This window comes from Chenopodium album, chromosome 23 (assembly GCF_948465745.1).
Source record: "Chenopodium album chromosome 23, dcCheAlbu1.1, whole genome shotgun sequence".
NCBI classification, from domain to species: Eukaryota; Viridiplantae; Streptophyta; class Magnoliopsida; order Caryophyllales; family Amaranthaceae; genus Chenopodium; species Chenopodium album.
Genome location: NC_137856.1, coordinates 35595038 through 35614483, shown reverse-complemented (window position 1 = coordinate 35614483; position 19446 = coordinate 35595038). Strand labels below are relative to the sequence as shown.

The window sequence follows — 19446 nt, the reverse complement described above, 5'->3', positions numbered from 1 at the left end:
TTTTAAAAAAACTTTCCTTATTTTTCTACGAAGTTACCCGGTCAAAGATTTTATCAAAAGAAGAGAAATACACTTGTACTCGTAACATTTTTGTTTCTGAATTTAACTTATTGGAACTTACCCATACGATTATATGAAATACACCTACTCCCTCCGTCCCTAAATTACATTCCTCCTTTCTATTTTTGGTATTCCAAAATTACATTCCTTCTTTCTATTTTTGGTAAGTTTTTTTTAATAAATCAATTCTCTTTTTCTGTTTTATATTTAATGCTTTCTCACTCATCCTTACCTAATCTCACTCATAATCCTTGTGCCAAATTAAAATGAATATGATTGGTTAAAACTTTTTAATTAGGAGCATGTGATTGGTCCTTTTTTTTGCAAAGGATTGATGACTTGTCATGAGTAATAATTAATCTATCTTTGTACTTCCCATTGCATAATCTAATTATTGTTATTTGTCTTATTCTTCCCTCCTTAATTCCCGTGTAAATTTCCAAAGAGGAATGTAATTTAGGGACGGAGGGAGTAACTTTTTTTTTTTTTTTTTTTTGAAAGAAATGAAATACACCTAACTTAGGGCCTGTTCACATTTACTTAATTTCAGTTCAGTTCAGTTCCAATCAGTTCAGTTCAGTTCAGTTCAGCTCTTAATTTCTCTCTCACATAAAATATTCATTTCAGCTCAATTCAGTTCAGTTCAGTTCCAATCAGTTCAGTTCAGTTCCAATCAGTTCAGTTCAATTCAGTTCAGCTCAATTCAGTAAATATGAACAGGCCCTTAGCTTATCGGAAAATATTTCCAACCTTAATTTAAAAATATTCTGCATTATTAAATGCTTCAATATAATTATAGAAAATTTTAAATTGCACATACAATGTGTATGAACACATAATAATATTTTAAAGATTTTCTTTTACTCCAATAAAATTATTCTGACATATAAATGAAAATATTTCTATACTTAATAATGCTTAAGGCCTATTCTCATTCGATTATTTTCAGTTTAATTTAGTTCACTTCAGCTCTAATAAGTTCAATTTAGTTCAGTTCAGCTCCCAATTTCCTTTTCTTATAAAATTTTCATTTCAATTCAGTTCAGTTAGTCAATAAGAACATGCCCTAAAGTTTTCGTGTTTATCATTCTCATAATTAAAGACTTCGATCTATACGGAGTAGTATTTCGCGTTTTAGTTGGCAACACAATGTAATTTTAAGGGTTTATGTCATTATGTGTGATGTGTTACATATTCGAATATTTTACATATATGTGTAATTTAGTAATTAGTGTAATTGGCTCATTCAACATACAACCTATTAATGTTTTTAGTAAAATAGTATTGATTCAAGGGATATAAAAAAGGAAGGGAGACATATGACACTTGTGATTTGTGATTGTTTTGACTAGGTATAGATTATCGTACGTGATTCATAAGCACCTAGATTAAATTTGGCAACAAAAGTGGAAACTTTTATAATTTATATTTATTAAATACCATGTGCCAATTGGACCACATCAGCCAAAACAATTTTTATATTTATAATTACATTAATGTTGTGTCACAAAATAAAATCAAATGAATGCAATTGAAATGTCAAATTACTTACAAGTTTGAATAAGAGTACTAAACGGTTGAAGATTTTAATGTGTAAATGCCAAATGTAAGCTTACTATAATCTCTAATTTCGGTTACTAAGAATTCATTTTACTTGCTTATAAGTTTGAAATACCAACCCAAAAAGAAGATTAATTAATAAATAATCAATTGATCGAGTGCCAGCTACCAGCTAACTCTAAGCTTACCATTCCAAGAATATAATATCAATCAAGATGCTTATTAAGAGTCAAATTAACTTTCCAAATGTCAAATGTCGACACGTTAAGTACCAACAGAAATGTTGTAAATTTGTAAGACTCTTCTAAAAGTAATGTCTATGAATCTATGATACATTTCTTACTCGACAAACCAAAGAATTTTTTAAAAACACATTAGACAAATGCTTTTAGGGCCTGTTCATATTTACTTAATTTCACTTCAGTTCAATTCAGTTCAGCTCCAATCAGTTCAGTTCAGTTCAGTTCAGTTCAGTTCAGTTCCAATCAGTTCAGTTCAGTTCAGTTCAGTTCCAATCAATTCAGTTCAGTTCAGTTCAGTTCAGCTCTTAATTTCCCTCTCACATAAAATATTCATTTCAGCTTAATTCAGTTCAGTTCAGTTCAGTTCAGTTCCAATCAGTTCAGTTCAGTTCCATTCAGTTCAGTTCAGTTCAATTCAGCTCCAATCAGTTCAGTTCAGCTCAGTTCAGTAAATATGAACAGGCCCTTAGTTGAGCTGGTGTGGTGGATCAACCTTTTTATTTTTCCTCTCCATTTGTAGGATTTTTAGAGTGCCGAGAGGTGAAGGTAAATCTATTTTTGATGTGTTATGGACCACGGAAATATTGATATAGCGACTTATTATAAGACGTGATTGTATCTTAAATCAGTAACCTACCAAGTATATATTGTAACTTCATAACTTGCATCAACATATGAACATCAAATTATACCGCCAATTTATGAATAAATTCACATTATAGCATCTTTTGATTGTAACTCTAGAAAAATAAAACTTTATATGCAACTATAGTACTGATATCGTTATCTATATTCATGATTCTCCTCGCCTTCTTAATAAGGTACATCTTAATTATTCAGTAGTTATTACGTTATTACATAAAATATTGCATGAAATACATAGGATTAAATTCCTCACATTACATCATTATATGCATGCAATAACTAGGGGTGAGCAAAAATTCCGGGTACCCGGAATTGGAACCGGAACCGTTAGGAACCGGCGGGTCCGGAACCGAGATTGGACCCGGTGGTTCCAATTCCGGGTAATAAATTAAGGACCCGGTTATAACCAATTCTAATTCCAATTCTCAACTTTTTGGAACCGGAACCGGTTGGGTACCCGGTTACCCAATATATCCTAAACTAAATAAATTTTAAATAATAAAAATATGTTAAATGTATCTAATTTGTAAAATAAAAAAGTATTACTAATACCTAACATGAATACATATAGCTTAATGTATATATAAATATAAGTATTAAACGCTAATAATGATACTATCTATAATAAGAATTATAGATTTGTATTATATTTTAACAATTACATACATAAGTGGGTACCCGGCGGTTCCAATTCCAATTCCTAAATTTTAGGACCCGGTAAAACCAATTCCAATTCCAAGGGAGGTAGAAGTGTTTTAGTGTATTTTAGTGAGGGATTCAAATCTTTTCTATACTATTTTTAATAACTATATATTTATGCCCTTTTCCACATTGCTAATTGTTAAATTTCGAAACAATATTAAATGGGTCTGGACAACCCGAACAATGAGGAGGAGAGTTAGGTCCACAAACAAGGCTTTGGAGCTTCCATACTAAAACCAATTGGCAATAGTAAGAGTTACTCATCTACCTTATAAAGTGGATACACCTCTCCTCTTTCTCCAATGTGGGACACTCATAAGTGGGCTACAATGAGATTCAACATTCCCCCTCACTTATGAGTGTCCTTAGAACTTCAGAGCTAACTGGATAAGGCCAAATCAATAATCCTCTTTGGGGCTGGACATCCTGTCGAGGTAAATTCTTATCCAGTAGCGATTAAATACCCAGTTTAGAAGAGACCCGCAACCCGGATTCAACACTAATTAAATCACCCTATTTCTTTCATTATTATTTAATTCATCATATGCTAATTGATATGGAGTAACTTTATTTGAAGAATAATTAAATATGATAAAGTATTATTAAGAGTCAAATCATACATAACACAAATCATTCCATGATATATAATTCTCTAAAAGAAGCTACCTATTAATCTAATTTTGATTAAAGTTTGTACCACGTATAACAAAATCAACAAAAAAAAATATTATTTGGTCCATGAATTCGGTTTTATAGTACCAAAAGATCAAAAAATTAAAGTGAATAGTTTAGAAGTTAAATTGGATAAACTGACACGAGTGACTTTCGGCACTTGACTTGTTCCTCCGTTAGTTGAGTTACGTACGTTAGTTAGATGGTCATATTAATTAGGTAACAATATGAATAACTATCATAATTAGGCCTTTGAAAAGTATAATATTGTACGAAGTATTTCGTATTATTTTAATCGTAAGATTTTTTTTTTATAAGATATTTTTGCACCAACATAAATAATTATAGGATATTTTATGATATTGAAATCTGTTGAATTCTTTAAAAGCGGAGGTTTTGATCACTAGGATGAGATTCTGATAATGAAATTTGGATTACGTGTCCTTGGAACAGTGTGGTGGCCCTTAGTTCTTGAAGGTTGGATCAATGTATTTGTTCCAACTCTGTTTCTAAATACAAGTACATGCATAAAAAGTGTATAATACTAGTAAATTCATTTTCAATGGGAAAATACATGCAACAGGATAATCTATAAGTTCCAATTTTCTAATTATGAGAGGCTATAATTGTTTTGGCAAAAGAATGTATAGTACATGAATTGTTGGTGGACATAAGTTGTAATAATGAGCGGAGTTGAGTTAAGTTGAGTTATGCAAAATAAAGTTTGCTCGACCAAACTTAAATTTTAGTATGATTGATTATGAGCACAATCATATTAAAATTAACATGTCACGCTGTCAAAGTTTCCCTAAATAATACCAGTAGAGATTATTGACATTTTTTTTTTGATTTTTTGGAAGCATTTATTTTGTTTTTTCATAACATAAAATTACCTTGAAACAAAAAACAAAAAAGAAAGTACGGAGTATTGGGAGTAATACCTATAAATACTGATTTGTTTAACAACATGTATTATTTTCATGTTAATTAATCCCTTGAAAAATTTACTACGGGGTTACTTTAAATACAGGTAGATTATTGAAATCAATGAACAGCAGAATGTTGATCAAAGTGTAGCCCAAAAAAAAAAAAAAAAAAAAAAGTTGATCAAAGGGAAGATTCTGATTAAAGAAAAACTGGGTTACGTGTCGCTGGATCAGATTAGCGGGCCTTCTTGTTGGACCTCGTTGTAGCAGACTAATACCCGGTACAACTAAAATACAACCAAGCATGCTAACTTGCTTAGTGAAAGTAGTGACATGATGATGGGTCATTCAACTTGTGGTCAAGTAATTGAACCGTATTATCATCTACACGTAAATCAGTTCTAGATGGTTAGGTTTCAATTTCCTTCAATTGTTGGTGTGGGGGATCGAACACAAGTCTTCTCTACCAAGTGTAGTCCCAATCACCATTACACCAACAATCAATTGTTGTATGATCTACATGCATGTATAACTGTATAAGAAATTTTCTTATCTATGAAAGGTGGTGATAAAATTACTAGTATGCTACCACATACGTCTATTAAATCTTAGTTGTAATAGAAGAGTTTTATTTGTGAAACATAAAAATTTTCTATACTGTAACTAAAAATTAACGGAGATAATACGAAAAGTACATGTTTATACATTTTTTTATTATTGTAATTTTATTTTATTTACCTTTTCTTATACAAACCACCTTTTATTATTCCTTTTTGGCTTTTATCTTACACCCATTCATATTTTTAATCCTAGTCTCTGTTCCTCCCATACCCACATATGATGAGAATTGAATCCTACACCTCAAATTTAATAGGCAAAAATGCAATTGACCACGAACCATAACGTTGAATTATGTAGTTTTTAATATATGATGAGATTCACTTCTTTGATGCAATTTTTATTGGGAAGTGATGAATATGTTTTCAAACCGTGAAGAGTGTCATGGAGTTCGTCACAAAGTAGTGGACAAAAAGCCATTACAGAACTTTTATGTACAGCAATGCATAGTGTACTCCGTATAAAAAGGGAATATACATTAAGGTTATGTTAATTGAACTGACCAAACCTGTGGATACTCCGTACTTCCAATTTCTTTAATATAATATATATATTTTTAAAAAATTTATATAAATATATATACATAGATAAGTATGGAGTTTAACTTTAAAGATAAGATGTATCAACTTGTAACGTTGTATGAACAATTATACAATTTTTAGTTATGAATCGGATCAGAGTAGGTTTTCATATGATTGCACGGTAGTTTATTGCAAGACATTAAATGTTACTCTTAAAAAGTTTATATGATCCCTATTTCCACTACTAGAGTAACTGTATGACGGTAACGGATACTACAAGTTGGAGTATACATCGACCTTTATTTGGACAATTAGTGTAATGGCAAGTGGCTTATGATTGCCGTCCAAGTTTAATAACTTACTCCCTCTCCCCAGGAATTTGTTGTTAGCAGTACTAGCAAAGCAATCCAATTTCGGAATGCCTTTGAGAGGTGTAAACGCATTAACTAAGTGCGATTTAGAACCTAGCAAGCATGGAATCTATACTTGTAAGTTGGTTTAATAAACTTGTTTTAGGTACAGAGCTAGCATTAGCTTTGCATTTGGTTCAAGTAAGTCGAAACAATACAGTCTTGTGAGAATTCCAACACTGGATAAACCTCTTGTGTCTACCTAAGGAAGTCCGATATAGTCACCAATAGTCTCCAATAGTCCGATAAGCACACTGGAATCTCTCATGACTATTTCTCTTTTAGTTGCCTTTAAGATGTATTTCATTGTTGTATGACAATCCTCACAAATGGGCAGATTTTTAAAGATCCTAATAGGTTTCAAGCTCAGTGTGCTTATAAGACCATATGCTATAACCAATTTTCCTACTATGCTGTAATAAGTATTTCTCCTTTTTCCTCCCTTTCTATGTAATGGAGAACAAGATTTGTATTAGAGAGATAAGCCATCTCCTTGATTTCGTGTTTAGGGTTAGGATTTAGGGTTTAGGATTTAGGGTTTAGGGTTTAGGTAGTTTAGGGTTTAGGGTTTAGGGTTTAGGGTTTAGCGTTTAGGAATTAGGGTTAGGGTTTAGGGTTTAGGGTTTAGGGATTAGGGTTTGGGTATAGGGTTTAGGGTATTTCAATTAAACCCTCAATTACTATTTTGCCCTTGGTATTTCAAATTTAAACCTCTAATTTTGTTGGTATTTAGAATAAAAATATAAATACTTTCTCCATAAAAGAAAAAAAAAACTCAAATAACAGAAAAATAGTTATTTTAAATTACCCTTATAAATCCGTTAACGAAAAAAAAAATATGATCAATTACGATGTATGAGTTTAAAGATTTGAAAACGGAATTGGCTATACCAAAAAAACTACCATTCTGACCCCTGAAAATTAAAATAAATGTAGTAAAAAAAAAAAATACAGGGCCAACAGGGGGATTGTGGAGAATTCAGGGAATTCGTAAGAGATATATATATATATATTTCTTTTTAATTTCAAATAAAGAATCAACCAATTGAATGAATTGATAGAGTCGTTTGTTCTTGATTTGCAATAATGGATAAAAAAAATCAGTATATTTTGAAAAATTTAGAAAAGAAACCGTAAAACCTTAGACGGATGTGCGCATCAATCACCAATTTTATTGGTGTGTGAATGATTGGGAGAGAGTTTGAAACAGTTTAAAATAGCTTTTAATTGACTATGTTGTACTCCCTCCGTCCCCGAATGATAGTCACTTTTGCCATTTTTAGTGACCCAAAATGTTAGTCACATTTGCCTTTTTCAAGTACCATTAATATTATTTTTTATCAAAATTCTCTAACTTTTGCAAAAATATTTGTGCAAATTTAACTTTCCCATGTACTTTAATTACTTTCTCTCTCTATTTTTTTGCATACCCAATGTAAATTTACTTTTTCGACGTACTTTCTTTAATTCTCCTTAATTCCCGTGATTTTTCTTTAAAAGTGACCATCATTTGGGGACGGAGGGAGTAGGTTTTTTTGAAGATGAAGAAGAAAGAGCAGAGAGATTATGCGGAGAAATAGAGAGGAGTTAAGTGGAGATAAAAAAAAATTAAAAAAAAAGAAATGTAGTCGTTGACACAGCGAATTTAAGGAATGTAGCCATTTACTGAATTGTGGGCCGATATTAAAAAGTAGTGAATTGTGGGCTTATTAAATCTTGTATTATCCTCAATCTACTTGGGCATAATTGGCAATTACCATACATGGCTAACAACACAAATACAATTTAGAACTGCTTTAAAAAGTTTTAAGGAAACCCGACATCTATAATGACAATCGAATTTAAGTTAAGCAGATCTTGTAATGTGGAAAATGTTCTACTTATATTGCTGGAAAGTACAACGTTGTTAGAGAGACAATCTAATGATCCTTTATAGTTGTGAGGATGATTTCCATTGGATTCATCCGACCGTATTCGAAAAATTGAAAACCTTTGCAACCCCTGCATAATTTTTCACCAACAAACAAATTCCCGGCGATCCATCAGATATATTATCCCGGATTTTAAGCTAAAGAAATTCTCTTTCAATAAGAGGAGAAAAACCCTGTCTTTTGAAGGAGATCGAAAAACAATTTTTTTTTTGAATGAGATCGAAAAAACCTTGTCTTTCGACAGAAATCGAAAAAACCTTGTCTTTAACATTTGAGTTGCACAATTGAATGATTCAATGTTGAATGCCTGAAATAACATTGTATGTGCTCAAAATAGACAAAAAAAAAAAAAAAAAAAAGCCTTATAAAAAAAGTAGACAAGAAAATTGCCTTACCAACTAAGAGAATCAACCATTAGCTTAAATTAAATATTGAGCACGACTTTTGATCTGAATTTAATCAAATTTAAATTAGATTAATTAGTCAATAATTATGAGTTTAATTTAATTTGTTTGACATTGAGAAAACAAAAAATACATGAGTATTTTTCCTAAAAAAAAAAAAAAAAAAAAAAAAAAAAACATACATGAGTAATTGAGTATTATTTCAATTCATAGTCTAACAAAATTGATAGAGTATAAAACATATATTCCTGGGCCTCAACCATTAGTTTAAGCTTTTGGTTGAGTTGGTCCACTAACATGGTATCAGAGCCAGCGTGACACAAAGGTCACAGGTTCGAATCTCATCCACCCTCCACTTTCAAGTGGAATATTAAGCTAATGGTTGAGGCCCAGGAATATGTTTTATACTCTATCAAAAATTTTGTACAAAGTACAACCATTTTTCCCATATACTACTATACATATGTACATACAGTTTAAAAGACTATGTACAAGTGTATAACATGAACCAATCAATCATTATTTTGTGTAGTTTTAGAAGGAGAATTTCGACAAACAGGACAAGAGGCATTCAATTGAAGCCATTCATCAATGCAATCAACATGGAAACAATGACCACAATCTGGTATCGTCCTTAAGCTTTCCTTTGGCATATATTCACCCAAACATATTGGACAATACATGTCATCCGCCTTGGGTAGTCTTCGACTTTCACCTAGGACTACTTTCGGGTATGACTCGATTATGTCTCGATTGAGCCCCTGGACAATAATAGTTTGAGGTTGCGGATCATTTGATTCTGCTTGCGCGAGTGTAGCACCTACAATTCCTCGTCTCTGATTAACCGCCTTGAATATGAAGTATAGCATACAGAATGTGACCAACACTAATGGTGTAGCAAATGCCAATGCAATGGCAATTATTGCTTGTCTTGTTAGTCCTGGAAACAAGTAAAAGGGGTATGAGCTAGCTTATAAACTACAAGAAAAATGATGTGGTCGAATAATAATATCTCCGTTAAAAAAAAATATCTAATAACCAAGCTAGTAGACTTAAATAATAAATTTAAAATCACTTGAAACCAGTCCAAACAAGCTACAAGTATATAACTAGTTTTTATCACCTAAAATATAACTAATATTGAATTGAGTTGAGTTGAACCAAACCAAAAGCAATTCGAATGACTTATTGATCACGATAAGTTAGTGAAAGAAAGTCTTGGATCAAACTTTCTTCACAACAATCTACCATTACGCTTTAAACTTGTACATGGATGAAATGTTGTAATTAAATAAAAAAAGAGGGGGAACTTACCATGGTGAGGAAGATTGAAACATTCCACTTCCGAGTTAGAATTGCTCTTGAACTTACATCGACCATTTCTCTCATAACACTTGGCACATTCAGTAGGTTGAGACCAAGTGAGCCTTATATCACTCCTTAAATTTAAAGAATAGTCCTTTTTATTTGGTCCTATAGGAACTTTAATAGGTCCAATTTTACTACACAAAGAGGAATTACCCTTAACAATTTTGTCCAAAGGACTAGCAAAAACCCCATAATTTGCACTACTAAGACACCCAATTAGTGTAATGTTTAGATTATCCGAAGAATTAAAGAAATCATTAGAGCAATTATAAAACCAGTAATCTTGCTCTAAGTAAGGTTTAAAAGGAGAATTATTACCCATAAAACTCGAACCATTAATCGAAAGAAGCTTTCTTGGAAGACAATTATCAACATCATTAAGCCATAACACTTGATTAATATAGTCTATTTCTTCAATAGAAAAAGATCCTAACTTAGGTAGGTTGATTAGTAGCTTATCATTTCCATTGCATGTCAAATCAAACCCTGGATACCCACAAAACCATGGCATGGAATCATTCTTGATCACAAATGGAAATTGAACGTACCGAGAGACCGGTTCTTTGTAGCTACATACTTGTATTAAGCAATGATCAACCATCTTTGAGCTTTCATGATTGGAATTCGTCGTGCCCAACAATGAAAGGATTAAGATTAGGAGGAAGTAGATTGAAATTTTGAGGATTTGCATTTGTATCAACTTTGAAAACTTGTTCTAACTCTAGAACATTACAATATTTTGATACTTATCAATTAGTCCTCATCTTTTGTTCATCATCATTGACTTTATCTAATAATATAATGGTTGGTAGAAAATATGAAATTAAATTATGAATTTTGTACGTAGAGGTACAATTAAATCTAGCAAAGTAGCAAGACATGTTGGCTGACGTGCAAAGAACATCAACATTAACAAGGTTTATTTATTAATTATGTCAATGGAATTGAAGAATGGAAAACCAAGATAATGATGTAACAAATTATAAAAGTCTTAATCATTACAGGTTGATAAATAATGTTTGTATATTTTAAGGAATTTTGATTGAAAACAAATGTTCAAAGCTACCACTTGTACTAATCAATTTAATTATTTAAGGTTTTAAAACCAAACTAGGTTGTCATTACAAATTCCCCACGATGTCTTTTGCAGAATGCAAAAGATATATTATTAAGTGATAAATGGAGCACATACATATATATACTTCTTTGGTTCTCTTTTAATTACAACGTAAAGTAGCTATACATTTTTGAAAAGATAAAAAAAAAAATAAAATAATAAAGAAGGTGACTCTACGACCACATATTGAGATCAAACATACGCACATAGGCACATAGCACTTTAGACTTTATATTGTTTCATGTTTTAAATCAAAATCAATCGAATAAATTTCACATTGATCTCAGCAAGTTTTTAAGAGTTAGGTTGATCATTGTCTGATATTTTTCTAACAACATCAACATTAAAAAATATTGCTTGATTTACAAAAACGAATTGAAGGAGCATTGTCCATAGTTTCATTCTTCTACATTAAAAAAATTGTCTCCTACATAGTCTTGCATAATTTTTGTTAATCAACTACATATCTACAATTTGGACTTAAATAATTAAGTACAATCCATGATTATGAACAAATAAGCTAATTAAGCATTATTTTCCGGAATTTGAGAAGGAGAATATCGGCAAACAGGACAAGAGGCATTCAAAAGAAGCCATTCATCAATGCAATCAGCATGGAAACAATGGCGACAATCCGGTATCGTCCTTAAAATATCCTTGGCTAAATATTCACCCAAACATATTGGACAACATTTTTCATCCGGCTTTGGCAGTCTCCGACTTTCACCTAGGACTACTTTCGGGTATGACTCGATTATTGATTGGTCGAGACCATGGATGACATGTTGAGGTTAAGGTTGAGGTTGAGGTTGCGGAGTGACTGTTAAGGTGAGTATAAGACTTGAAAGACTTGCATTTGTTGCTCTTCTTCTTAAGAAAACGGCCTTGATACAGTAAAATATAATGCATATAGTAACCAATATCAATGGTGTTGCAAATGCCAAGAACATAGCAACCATTGCTCCTCTTGAAAAACCTAAGATGAATTAACCAATCAAATAAAAGAAGAAATAATTAGAACATAGAAAATGACAAACAAAAAAAAAAGATCGAACTCCCAATCATGCATAGTGGCGGATCCAGGATTTGTGAAATGGGGGTACGAAATGAATTTCGATAAAAAAATTTTACGAAATAATGTGAATTGCAATAATTTTTTCCTAACTAAATTTTGAGTTAATAATTCATAAATAATTTTACTTTGTATTACTAATTGCGTGTACGATACATCCCATCCTCCAACGATAAGTTTTATCATTGAGTAACTTAATATGGCTGTGAAAAAAAGGGAGATTATCGAAGAAACCTGTTATTTGGAACAATAGGTCTCTTTGATTGAAAAATAATCATCTCCCGCTAAAAAATTAAAAATATCACCAAAGAGGATAAGAGACTTGTTTTTTTAAGTAGGCAGTCTCTTTAATGTTACACGAAAAGGCGGTCTGATTTGTTGCCTTGGCTAATTATATAACAGAACCTATGAGACCTCCTATTTGATACAGGCGATCTCTTTTCTTACCAGACTTTTTTTTTTGGCAGAATGGGGGTACAACTATAACTCTATGTACCCCCTAGATCCGCCACTGATCATGCACATCTGACCGTTATTTTGAGAACTAGAGATTATTTTCAGTTTTTCACCCTTTAGAACATATGGTAAAACTCGAGAGAGATAGCTTATTATAGATAGTTAAATAGACTTACCACGACGAGGAAGGTTGAAGCATCCCACTTCCAAGCTAGAATTGCTCTTAAACCTACAATTCCCGTCTCTTTTGTAGCACTGCCTACACTCACGAGGTTGAGCCCAAGTGAGCATAATATCATCCTTAAGTTCCGAAGAAGAGTACATAATTTTATTAGACCTTTTTCTTATAGGAACTTTTATAGGACCTATTTTAACACATAAAGAAGAATTACCCTTTACAATTTTTTCTAAGGGAGTAGCAAAAACCCCATAACTTTGCCCACTTATGCAGTCGATTGGCTTCGCTTGATGATCATCCGAAGAGTTGAAGAAATCATTAGAGCAATTATAAAACCAGTAATCCTGTTCCAAAACAGGACTAAAAGGAGAATTTTTACCAATAAAATTTGAGGCATTATTAAGTGAAAGAAGCCTTTTTGGGAGACAATTATCAGGATCATTAAGCCATAATTCTTGATGAACATAATCTATTTCTTGAACAGAGAACACCCCTGAATTTGGCAGGTTGATTTGTAGCTCATAATCTTTGTTACATAACAAGTCAAACCCTGGATATCCACAAGACCTTGGAAGGGACTCATTGCTAAGTAGAAATGGAAATTGAACATATCGATTGACCGGTTCGCGGTAGCTGCATACTTGTATTAAGCAAAGATCAGAAAGATTTGTGTCATTTTCCATGGATTTGGTTGAGATTAAGAACAAAAAAAACAGGAGAAAAAAGATTGGTATTTTGAGGATATGCATATTTTTGTAAAGTTGAGTGATACAACTTAGCTTCTAATTATGAAATATATTTTGGTTTTTTGTGATCATTTAGTGTTCACATACCATTGAGGCATTGACTTTGTAATTAGTTGATAGGTGCTTGGTATAATGTTAACAATGATCTAATCTATTTTGGTTTTATTAATGAAGTCAATTGTATAGTTGAAGATTCATGCAACAAATGTTTGTGTCATCATGATTCTCACTTGCAAGGAATAATTGTATTATTGTTGCAACTTGCAATTGTTCAATTAGTTTAATTTTGTGTTTTCTAATTCAAAGTTGTATTAATAGTCTGATTTTGAATTTTTTTTTCCCCTTCCATCATATATAGACTAAAAATAGGTTTGAAAACTTTGGGTTCTAAGTATGTTTTATAATTGTCTAATTTACATGTGTGATTAGTTATTTGTCAAATAATTTGCAATGAAGTACAAAAAAGTACCAAAAATATTAGTTATTGAGTTACTTAATTTGAATATTCATATCCATTACGGCTCGAGTTTGGATTGAATTAGATAGGATGATCGGAGCCCCGAGATACAGAGTAAACAAGTTACAACTTACAAGTAGATTAGCCCCTTAAACTGGGCACAGGACTAACTAACTTAATTCTTATGGATGGTATGATCTCTATTGGGCTAGTATGGCCCAAGAAGATTTTCCAAGGCTTCTAGCCTATTGGGCTTTTAATTATTTTCATGAAGAAGTTAATTGGGCCTAATCCTACACTTAGCACAACCCAATTTGAGATACAAGGCCCGTATATCAGTATATGCCATGTCGAGCCCACTGCTGAAGCTTCTACTCACAAAAAGTCTGCTTTAATTTGGTTGAATTGAGTGATTAAGTGTCTAAACACCCAAAAAAAAAGGAGTTTGTGGATGTTACTACTTAATTCTTTCTTCAAAATGAAGTAACAAATATCAATAATTTTTGTAATGTATAGAATACAATAGTACAAATTTTTTAATTATCATTAATAGTAAGGATCGGAAAGTTTTATACACTATTATACGGTTAAGTAAAGAATTATTTATAATCTAGAAAAGGTCGGTGATGAGTAGAATAAACAAATTTCTACAAGTATCACCAAGTCCTCTCTCTCTCTCATTCTTCAATACATTTTGCAAAAGCTTGTTGTATCCCATAGAGGTGATCACCAATTGGAGAGTTCGATCCACTTACAAAGTCAAAGGAATGCTCATTAGGTTGTATGTTGGTCATCAACTCATCCCTCTTATACGTTTTTCAACGTGGGACAACTTATTAAACTTACATGTTAATTATTTTCCTAACTAAAACAAATTTTGCAACTATGGAATAAATTAAAAGTTTATGGGCTCGCGTCCCTTTGAGCCTGACCCTAATGATTATCCGCTCTGTATGGCTAGATATAATTCTTCTTATGACATGAGAATGGAACCATAATATCGGGAAATTTGTTCAATTTATATAAGAATATACTATTGAATTTCCTCAAAAAAAAAAAAAAAAAAGGTACTATTGAATAATTTCATACTATTTCTTGTATAGCTGTAGATGCTAATAATGAAAGTCTACCGATGTCGTGCAAGCAGGGTTACGTTTCAACTAAGTCTCCTCCTAGACTTTTTCCTATGATCATGGATTTTTCTTAACAATTTTAAACTTTAATCAAGTTTGATAATCAAAGATCGTGAAAAAATATCAACTATACAAGATACAACTAGTACTAATTAATTATCTACCAATTATATCCTAGATTATATTAACAAAATCAGCTCAAAATCGAACAAAAACTTGTAACAATCAAATTAAACCAACACAATTAGTCATCACAAAGAAGAGACATACATACTCTACTATGAATTTGGAGGAAGAATTCTGCAAATAGGGCAAGTTCCGTTACATCGAAGCCATTGATCAATACAATCAGCATGAAATCTATGCAAACATATAGGTAAGATCCTCAACGTCTCCTTAGGAGTATACTCGGACAAACAAATGGTGCAAGTATTATCATGTTGTTTAATCATCCTTCCACTCTCTCCTATCACTATACTCGGGAATGAATCGATTGTTTCCTCGTCGAGGCCAATCACCTCAATTGGTGGTGGTGGATGAGGCTGTAACGTTGTTGGACTGCTTGCTCTTGACCTTGGGGCTATATCAAACACATACGTGGTTCGAGGACTTTGGCTATTGTTGCTATTTCTTCTTAGGCAGCAACAACAACAAGCATAACATATGAAGACAGCAAATATAGCAATTGCTGGAATAATTGCAAGATTAACCATGGATTTAATTAATGTTTTGGCTAAGAAAAATGAGAAGTTGGAAGTAGGGTATTGTAGTGCATGAGATCCTAATTTATTGGTGGAAGTAATTACCAAAAGCTGGATTAAAGTTGATTAACTTGGATTATATATATTGGTCTTATTTTAATGATCTCCTCAAGACTTGGTAATTTGGTATTCAATTTAGGTTTTAAAAATATTGTCATTTGGACCATGATCATTATATTGGATTTTTAGGAAAATACAATACTTTTAATTTATATATTATGAAGATATTTCCTTTTCAATTAACATGTATTTACCTCATTGTATTGGAGAAAAAAAAAAAAAAAAAAACACTACTCTTATGTCAGTGTAACCCATTTAAACTGCTTTTAAAATTTAGAAGACATCCATTGATTGACATAAGCATTCAAAAAGATAAACAAAATGATTTGGTCAAATTTAAAGACATTATTGGTCTGATCAATATGACTTACGTACATTATTATTTATAGTTGAATCAATTTGTTATGTTGGGTTAGTATTTGAGTGATGAGCTATTCAGGTCACTTTCAAGTTTATTGTAAATCAAAGACTTAACATAATGTGAGTTCTATATCAAATTCAATCATATTCATTTTTGTAAGTACGGTCAAAGTTGGCTTATGTCAACCTTTTGTCATCTGATTTGGATATGTGCTTGGAAATTAAGAGGGTCAGGCCAAATTTGCAAGCAATGCTGGGGCTTGGGTTGGCCGTAAGGCTCTTTGGCCTAGCCCTAGACCTTATTCATTCAAAGTTAGGCCTACGTTTTCTCCACTTAAGCCAAATAAAAAAATTAAATGCACAAACTTAAGAAAACCATCCAATTTATTTACAATTTCAATTAAACTCCATAATTCAATGTTAATTAGCTTGTACATTATAATTGTATCCTTACACCAAATAGGCAAACATTACATTGCGTAACACAATTCAAGACTTAATTAAGTAGTATAGGCCTGACTATGATGAGGTGGATGCGTTCTACAAACAGGACACGTGGCATTCAATTTAAGCCATTCAACCAAACAATCACGATGAAATCGATGTACACACTCCGGTAGAATCTTCAATACATCGTTGGGAACATACTCCGATAAGCAAATAGAACACGTGTTATCATCTTGATGGTTCATCGACGACCCACCCTCTCCAAGCACCACCGTTGGATAAGAATCAATCGTCTCTTGGTCAAGTCCCTTGTCTTCAATCTGCCGGCTTTCGACATGGGCCTGGACATGGGCTTGGGCTTCGGGCATGGCAAACGATATTTGAACTTGGACTCTTCTGTTCCGGCAAGTCCAACATAGACTTGAAAGAAGAAGTATGACACCAAGAATTGTAACAAGTATGGTAATAACATCAACCATAATTTAATTGGTAGAAATATGATTAGTAATTGTATTTCTTCAATGGGATTAGAAAGGAAATGTTTGTCTTGCCTTTGAATTTATTTACAGAAGAACATTGAATACTCCTTAATTATTATGATTTGTTTATTGGCCTATGGTAATATTTATTTCTAAAATTAGTAAGTATCTATTAGAATAGTACTAGATTTAATGAAGAAGTCAATTTGATTAGATCAGTTCATGGGTAGGGATGGCAATATTAAGTGGATATCCGCTAACCCGCTCCACCCGTATAAAATAAATGGACGAAAACCCGAATTAAGTGGATGAGAAGCGGATGACGGATGAAGCGGATGATGGATCGGATCGGATCGGATGTGGATGATATTTTTTTCACCCGCTAACCATTCACCCACCCGTTTAACATATATTAAATTATTAATCAAAGAATTTTACTAATAAAATATAGAATGTGCAAGAAAATTACTTGTCTTTTTTTGTTGCAAATTAATTTTTCAAACAATATGTTGTTATTGTTTCTTTTTTATTAATAAAATAAAAAAGTTGTTATATAAATATCCAAAAATTAAAGTTTATGTGAGTTTTTTTTTCATTTTAGTACTCATCCATTTGTCATCCGCTCCACCCGTTTCATCCACGGATGATGGACGGACGGATATGGATGATGGGTGAAGCGGATGACGGATGGATGTGGATGGAGCAATTAGGATAATGGATGGATGCGGGTGAAGCTCCACCCGATCCATTGCCATCTCTATTCATGGGTCAACTCTGGCCAAATTGCACATACTTGTATAAAGGTTCAATCTATACTGGTTCGGAATTTATCTGCATCATTTTCATTCCTAATAATGTTACGACCATACTTTTGTTAGAATCAATAATGAAAGTGTTAGAATATGCCTTAAAACGTCCCACAAAAATGATAATTAATCTTCATTATTTAACGGTCATAGTATTACGTTGAAATCCATCAAAAAACACACTTTTACTTTCAATCTATACGCGATCGTTTAAAATATGACTATCATATTATTTTGATAATTAAAAATATAATCGGTTTATTTTTTCACATCGTAATATGGACACAATTAGTCTTTTAATACCTACAATTAAAAATAATTTTTAAAATTTTTAATCCAACATAAAATAAATAATTTTTGAGAAACTATAAAATAATAATAATAACAATTACAAAAATGAAACTAAAAATTTGACAAATAAAAAAATATTGATAATACTATTTTATACTAAAAATAAAGTAATATAATTTATTACTTGAATAAAAACATGTCAATTAAGTACTAATCAATAAAATTTTATGGTAGTTATATTTCAAATGATTACTATAAAATTTTCAGTAATAATTGATAAGCGAACAAACAAAAAAACGATGAATGAACAGTGAAAAAGGCTGGGTTGTGATTTCAAGAACTAGTTCTACAATGTTATCACGTTTTAATTAATCAAAAGGGGTTTCGTGGTGTAGTTGGTTATCACGTCAGTCTAACACACTGAAGGTCCCCAGTTCGAACCTGGGCGAAGCCATTTCATATTTGTTTCAAGAAATTTCCAAATTACCATTTGTCTAATTATGGGTTTAGTTTAATTTTAGTTAATGCAGGAAATGTATACAGATGGTTTCGTGGTGTAGTTGGTTATCACGTCAGTCTAACACACTGAAGGTCCCCAGTTCGAGCCTGGGCGAAGCCATTCAATGGTTTTTTTTTCCGTCAAAATCGTTCTCACATAATACTACCTTCGTTAACTATCCCTATTATGTGCAACAAAGGAGTATTATTTGTGAGACATAAAATATTATTTTGCTGCACATAATAATTAACGAAGGTAGTAAGAGAAAATAGGATTTGAACGGTATAAATATAAGTATTTCTAAAAGATGCTCGTCAAGCTAAGACAGCTCATTATATGTACTTATATAATACGAGTCTGGGCCGCACCCGCAAATTAAGAGAGCGAATAATCCACTTCACAAGACCAAAGAGGGTTCATCCCAAAACTTTATAACAATAGAAGGAATAACCTCTTAGCCTTATAAAGTGTTTAACTCTCTCTTCTTTTCTTGTGTGGGACACTTATATGTATTATTCAATAGAA

At 32.0% G+C, this 19446-nt stretch overlaps 1 protein-coding gene, 2 non-coding genes and 1 pseudogene across 3 annotated transcripts; 2 read left to right on the top strand and 2 right to left on the bottom strand.

The window, feature by feature from the left end:
• Positions 1-9203: 9203 nt before the first annotated feature.
• On the bottom strand, positions 9204-10750 carry LOC145606608 (putative RING-H2 finger protein ATL21A). Its single transcript, XM_081662400.1, has 2 exons — positions 10006-10750; positions 9204-9631 (listed from the first exon to the last, which is right to left on the bottom strand). The coding sequence occupies exons 1-2, from the start codon at positions 10748-10750 to the stop codon at positions 9204-9206; spliced, it is 1173 nt and encodes a 390-aa protein (XP_081518526.1).
• Positions 10751-11700: 950 nt separating this feature from the next.
• LOC145609720 (putative RING-H2 finger protein ATL21A) lies at positions 11701-13643 on the bottom strand (annotated as a pseudogene).
• Positions 13644-18802: 5159 nt separating this feature from the next.
• TRNAV-AAC (transfer RNA valine (anticodon AAC)) lies at positions 18803-18876 on the top strand. Its single transcript has one exon. It is a non-coding gene; the product is annotated as a tRNA-Val (tRNA).
• A 91-nt stretch (positions 18877-18967) lies between these two features.
• TRNAV-AAC (transfer RNA valine (anticodon AAC)) lies at positions 18968-19041 on the top strand. Its single transcript has one exon. It is a non-coding gene; the product is annotated as a tRNA-Val (tRNA).
• Positions 19042-19446: the final 405 nt, after the last annotated feature.